At 47.7% G+C, this 7,003-nt stretch overlaps 1 protein-coding gene and 1 long non-coding RNA gene across 2 annotated transcripts in view; both read right to left on the reverse strand.

Moving 5' to 3' along the window:
• KCNK13 (potassium two pore domain channel subfamily K member 13) overlaps positions 1-2,101 on the reverse strand; it is a 64,462-nt gene extending 62,361 nt beyond the window's left edge. Inside the window, exon 1 of the mRNA XM_081864025.1 lies at positions 871-2,101. Within this exon, the coding sequence (XP_081720151.1) occupies positions 871-1,216 (346 nt within the window). The 5' untranslated portion in view covers positions 1,217-2,101. The remainder of the gene's footprint in view (positions 1-870) is intronic.
• Positions 1-7,003, reverse strand: part of LOC309344993 — a 165,213-nt gene that overhangs the window by 63,509 nt on the left and 94,701 nt on the right. The window lies entirely within an intron of this gene.

The raw sequence follows: 7,003 nt of genomic DNA on the forward strand, positions 1-7,003 counted from the left end.
AAAAGTCAATCTCATCCGCTAAATGCTATTATTACAGAGACTTGTCAATTCAGTTAACGTCAAAGCTTGTTATATCATAACATAGCTCGTCAAGGAAAAATATTTTCAAATGCTTGGGATGGGAAATATATGTTGGAGGATTTATATCCTGGGCCTCTTCATATATGGTCTCAATAATATAATGCAAAAATAAAATGTAGCTATAAACATCTGAACAAATCCATTTCTCATGTAACAACACACACACACCGAACTTTTTCACAGGTTTCACATCTCTGGGCAGCTGAACTAAAGTTCATGAACAAAGACAAAACCAGAACCAACAATGAAAACGGATCAAACTAGTCATTGCTAAGGTACAGTTAATAAAGGAATAAAGGAGCTTGGTGGTACTTCACGGAAATATTATAAAAAAGCAAAACATACAGCAGGTGGACAGAGCCTAGAGAGAAGGAAGGAAGGAAGGAAGGAAGGAAGGAAGGAAGAGTTACTGGAAAATTGACTTGCATTGCCAATGCAGAGGCATTAACATTGGACTTCCCAAAGTGAGCCTGACTTTGCCCTAGCGAGATGAAAGTGAGATGCTTTTCTAAGCACAAAATCCTCCATGTAGATATGACAATAACACAGGCATGTTCTTCAGAGCACACCCAGTCCATCACAGCTTCCAACACTGAACAGTGAAACGCACATGTGCTTTTTACTCGGCCACCCCCCCCCTTCGTACATGACAGTGTTTTCCGATTTGGAAAAGTGCTCGCAAGGCGTGAGAGAGATGCCCCTTCTTGGCGATGGAGGAAGAGAAAAGGGAGAGGCAGGCAGAGAAGAGGCGCGACCGTGCGCTCCCCTCCGCGGCTTTCTCCCACTTACCTATGGTGGAGACCACGGTGCTCACGAAATAAAAAGCCCCCGGGAAATCCCACCGGGGCAGCGTGTTGTTGATTCGGATGCCGGCCACGTAGGCGCCCTCGTACTCGCGCAGGAGCTCCTGCAGCTCGGCCGGCGTCAGGTTGAACCTGTGCGAGAAGTTCTCCAGCCTCTCCAGCCACTCCTCCTGCGCTCGCAGCTCCGTGGGCCGCTCGAGGGCCGAGAAGACGGCCGCGCCGCACAGCAGGTACGAGACGATCAGGACGGCCAGGAGCGCGAAGCGGGCGTTGTCCTCGTTGAAGGCGGACAGGCCGGGCGCGGGGCAGCAGCACGCCCCGCCGCACCCCATCTCCGCCCGACGGCGCGCCCTACCGGTGCGCCCCCCGGAGGCCCATCTCACGCGATCCGCCGCGGGCAACACGTCGGGCGGGCGGGCGGGCGGGCTGCCGGTTCCCAGAGCCTGGCGGCGGCGGCGGCGGCGACAACCACGCGATCCTCGACGGCGAGCGGAGCCCCAGGACTCCCCGAGGCGACTGTGGCAGAGCAGGGCGCCGAAGCGAAAGGCCACGAGGGCATCGCAGGGGTCCCGTCCGTCGAGCCTACCTTGGATGGAGTTCAATGGTCACCCGAGGCAGAGACGGGTGGCTGGGTGGGTGAGTGGGAGGCTTGCTCCCGAGTAGTACCGCCCGCTCGCAGTCGAGGGCTCTTGCAGTCCCAACCTCCGCTCCTCAGACCTCGGGGAAGTAGTTCTCGTCGCGGTCCACCCGCCAGTTTCTTTTTCCGAGCTACAGAGCACGTGGCCCGACTCGCGATTGGAAAAACACGAACTCCGCCCCGAAGTTCAGCTTTCTGGGGAGTCGTCGTGCGCCCGGCGTCGGAGCCTGCTTTCTGCAGAGAGCCTCGCCAAACACGACGTGATTCAAAAGGAACAAGGGAATGTTTCTCTGATCATGTGCAGAGCGCATTTCTCTCTCTCCAGCGAGCCAACACAGCCCGCGCTGACCTATCCCAAGCGTAGATCAGGGACGGTTTCAGCCCCGGCATCTTTTATTCGGTCTTACCCTGAATCCACGACGGGTTTTTCCTCTCCCCCTCCTCCTGTGTTCCTCTCCAGCCCTCTAAGGCAGCTCCCACGACCTGCGCCGAGGTTTAAGGCAAGGGCAGCTCCGCCCTCCGACGCCGCTCTCGGAGCTCAGCCTTCCCAAGACCTTGAACTTGCGGCCAACTCCTCTAAGGACCTTCGCCCCGGCCCCCTTGCGCCTTCCCACCTCTTCCACCTGAAAAGTCGGACGCCGAGCTCCTTGCTCTTCCGAGCGCGCAACGCTAGGGGCAGGCGAGGGGTTGGGGAAGGAAGCGGACCCCTTTCTGGCCGGGTTTGGACTCAGGCAGCGGCAGGGAAAGACTCCGGGGACTGACCGTGGTCCCGCGCGGATGGATGGAGAAGATGGTTGCCTGTGCCATTTCACACCTGGCGGGGATGTTCCTAAGGAGACGCCCAGATGTGATGCTCTTCTTGGGAAGCTCAGGCAAGCAGGACTGTGCTACTCGCGGCCAGCCAGGCGCGATCTCCTCCCTGCTTTGCAGGCGGTCCTCGCGGGCAAAACAAGGTTTGCAGGATCCTGCCTCCGCCTCCGCGCTGCTAGAGCCCCGAGGGGACCAGCTTGTCTCTGGATCGGTCCTGATTCGGCCGAGAGAGATTTCTGCGTGGCGCCTCTGTTACGCCCGAGAGGGTCTTTGAGTCGAGAGAGGCTGCAGGAGCAGGTGCCTTCAAGCCCATGTTTCTCTCCCCCAGTAAAGTCCCGGGATCCTCCAGCCTCCCAGCAGCTTGGAGTCGGAGGACTGCGATTCATTTAACGATGTAACAAAAGCAGTAGTTAGTTAGTCGGGAGATTGCTGTGTTCAGCGGCTGACACGCTCCAGTTTTAAAGGTCGCTAGACTCTGCCTTCTGCCTGTCTCTGCTTGATGCGTTATTGCCATTTGCAGCCCAACTTTCCTCCAAAGGTCTCAAGGTGGCCTCCCCACCACGGTTTTGCACTCACAACATGATAAACCTGGAAGCCAACCAATGATGAGGAACCAGTAGCTCTTACAACAACAACTTATTACCTGTACACAGCCCATCTGACTGAGTTGCCCAGCCATTCTGGGCAGCTTCCAACATAATACAGTGGTACCTTGGGTTACATACACTTCAGGTTACATACGCTTCAGGTTACTCCACTAACCCAGAAATAGTGCTTCAGGTTAAGAACTTTGCTTCAGGATAAGAACAGAAATTGGGCTCCGGCGGTACGGCAGCAGCAGGAGGCCCCATTAGCTAAAGTGGTGCTTCAGGTTAAGAACAGTTTCAGGTTAAGAACGGACCTCCGGAACGAATTAAGTACCGTATTTTTTGCTCTATAAGACTCACTTTTTCCCTCCTAAAAAGTAAGGGGAAATGTGTGTGCGTCTTATGGAGTGAATGCAGGCTGCGCCGCTATCACAGAAGCCAGAACAGCAAGAGGGATTGCTGCTTTCACTGCGCAGCGATCCCTCTTGCTGTTCTGGCTTCTGAGATTCAGAATATTTTTTTTCTTGTTTTCCTCCTCCAAAAACTAGGTGCGTCTTGTGGTCTGGTGCGTCTTATAGAGCGAAAAATACGGTACTTAACCCGAGGTATCACTGTATAAAAACCCAGCAAAACATCAGAGCATTAAAAGCTTCCCCATACAGGGTTGCCTTCAGAAAGTCATATAATTGTTTATCTCTTTGACACCTGACAGGAGGGCGTTCCACAGGGCGGGTGCCACTACCAACAAGGCCCTCTGCCTGGTTCCCTGTCACTTCACTTTCCCCAGTGAGGGAACTGCCAGAAGGCCCTCGGAGCTGGACCTTAGTGCCAAGGGAAGTGGAGATGCTCCATCAAGTATGCAGGACCAAGGCCGGATTACATGTTCCGCTATCCCTAATTTCAGAATGCAGGATGTAATTTTGAATGCAGTCTTTTACACGCTCGCTGTGTGCTGGATCCAAAGCTGTGACTAATGGATAAATAAGATATTTGGTGATGTTAATGCTGTGAGCCGCCCCTGCCCCCCCAAACTGGGCAATCTTATACTCATGGTGTATATATGTGCAAATAAAACCATATATCCTAAAGACACCACAGTCTCCATTCCAAGGAAAGCAAACCCTGGAAAAGTGCTGGCACCCCTGGAGTCTCTCGCTATTCACAGTATTTATTGTGGCATAAGCTTTTGTGGACCCGAGGCCACTCTTACCAGATGCACAAAATTGGTGGTGCTAGACTTTGAGGTCAAAGTGCAGGGACCCACCAAGTTGTTTTTTTAATTTTCAAAAACTTTTTATAGGAAGAGGGCAATGGGCCAGGCACATCCATGGCTGCAGATGCTCATTTTATTATTTTTACTTTAAATACTTTTTTCCTGCAATGAAGTGTTGCTTATGCCATGCTTATGCTGCCATCAGGGCAGTGAGATGTAAACCCTCATTTGATCACTATAGTTATAATAGTCCTGCGATATTTTTGCAAACTGGTTTGTGGGCTGTTGCTTTTGCTCTGTGTATCAGGAATGTAGAAGCAGTTATAAAGCATAGAATGATAATGGCGAGGTAGGAGGAGAAAAATGTTAGCTGTGGGCTTTACAGCTAAAGAACACATAATGGCCTTATCAAGATCCTTTATGCAGCTAAATCCAGGGAATAAAATTACCTAGTTGTTATCCTCAATTAGTAGCTCTATATGCACATGGGTGTAGAGAACGGACTGTAAATAGTGAAGTTAAATGGGAGTGAAATGTGGAAAATAACAGCTTGGGACAATTACATTAAAGATTAAGTGTATGCAAAATAAGCAGTGACTATTCACAAAAGCAATAACTGGTAATTTAAGAATTATTTACTAACCACACTTATAATTCTGCTTTTCTATCAGTGCACAAAAGGTGGTTTATAGACAAAAGTAATGCTTTGCATGCCAATACAAGTGATATGAAAAGCAGCGGCGACAGGGAGGGAATAAGAAAAAATTCTGGTCCAAACTTTGCCATGAAGTTATGTAACTATTATTCCAAATCCATGTTCCTCTCTTCTTCACCATCCTGTTTGGAACACAGCATGTGTTATGAGAGACTGTTCACAAATATCAGCTGTCTGCAAAGTTGCAGGAATACAAAGCTTTTCAGGATTGCATATACAAACTTCCTGCTCCAGTACTTTGGTTTTTTTATTTATTTATAGAAATGGGATCAAAGATAGCTACATTTAATAATATGAAATTCCTTTACATACCAGAAGAGGGGACTCATATTGTGAACATGGCCCACTATCGTATTTCCTCACCAGGGGATGGAAGAGCGGCGCATACATTTCAATAAATAAGAGTTTTAAAACATTGGCCCGAATTCTCTGTCAGCAGAACTCCTGGTTACAAAATATTACCACCAGCAAAAGGGAGGATTTTTGCCAGCTTCCTTCTGCAGCCCCTTGGCCCCCTAGAAAGTTACTTCAGATGATGGGGTAATTGCTGCCACATCCAGATGAGAGCGGGGGAATACAAAAATTCTCCCCCTCCTGCCAGTAGATCATCTTGGCTGCGAGTCCTGGAAGACCTTGCAGGCCTTTTCCCACCTGGCCTAGGAGGCTGGGGCCCTGACTGACTCCAACTACAAAAGCTGAGACTGTTGAACAGACTCTTGGGTTGGGGTATTGTTTTGCGGGGGTTGTTGCTGTTTTAGATATTATTTTGTATATTTATTTTAGATCTCATGATTTATGTGGAAATAGTTTAATTTTGTTGTGTACAATTTATTGTTCAGACTACTTTTGTTATGATTGTAATGTGTGATATTTCTCATGTTGTTAGCGGCTTTGAGCATGGTTTTAGCTATGAAAAGGCAGACATACAAATAAAATTATTTATGTATGCACATCGAAAGCCCTTCCAGAAACAGAAGTCCTTTTGCTTTCAGAAGCAGTTATTTGGACCCAAGCTGTAATTTATTGTAAAAGACAATAGATATTGGGAGAAATATAATTTAGAAGAGGAAGCAAAATGCTTAATATACAGTTACTAGGCAACATCTTTAGTACTGGGAGATTGCCTATATACAATGCCACTACTACAGAGAACCTTAATTCTTTATATCTACTCAGTCAAATGGCTCAAATGGGAGGCAGTCTAATTACTGTTCGTGACATTGAAAACAAAAGCGGAATAGCTGACATTATTCCTTGTTTAGTGCAATTTTTGTGAACATTCCTAAATTTTTATATGCATGTAACTGAAGTCAGAGGGTAGACCTATGCATTTTATTTTCAGCTATCAAGCTACATTAAGAAGTCCAAACATTACCATTGTTGGAAATAATGCATGGTTATGAATACCTTTTCATAATATTTTACTCAGCAGAGTTCTTGATTACTGCAAGGCTTTCATAAACTCTATACTCTTGTTCCTTTGCATATTTGAGGTTTTCCCGTTTTCACTTCACACCTGTATTGGTAATGAACCACCAGTATGAAAGTACTTCTTTGCATTTGCATTATTTGCATTCATTTCAGCTCCTTCAGGTTGAAAAAGTTGAGTGAGGGGCTGTGATATACAGTGGTACCTCAGGTTAAGTACTTAATTCTTTCTGGAGGTCCATTCTTAACCTGAAACTTCTTAACCTGAAGCATCACTTTAGCTAATGGGGCCTCCTGCTGCTGCCACGCCGCCAGAGCACGATTTCTGTTCTCATCCTGAAGCAAAGTTCTTAACCAAAGGTACTATTTCTGGGTTAGCGGAGTCTGTAACCTGAAGAAAATGTAACCTGAAGAATATGTAACCTGAGGTACCACTGTATTAGAAAGGATATCCAGAATGCAATATGCTAGGACTGAAAACCAGGGCCTATCTAGGTAACCCAACCATTGTTCTTTGGAAAGCTTGAGGAGTACCCAAAATTTGACTGTCTATGTCCTGCTTCTGGACTTCCCATAAGCATCTGCTTGACTGTTAGGAAAAGACAGTGTTGCACCAGATAGGCCTTTGGCCTGATTCACCATTTTTTATGCTCTTCTGCAGAGACCCGCCTTCACAAAAACTGTTAGGTGTAAACACCATATACTTGAGCTATTAAGAGTAGAACCCTA

The sequence above is a fragment of the Podarcis erhardii genome (genome assembly GCF_964252035.2).
Source record: "Podarcis erhardii genome assembly, chromosome: 1".
NCBI classification, from domain to species: Eukaryota; Metazoa; Chordata; class Lepidosauria; order Squamata; family Lacertidae; genus Podarcis; species Podarcis erhardii.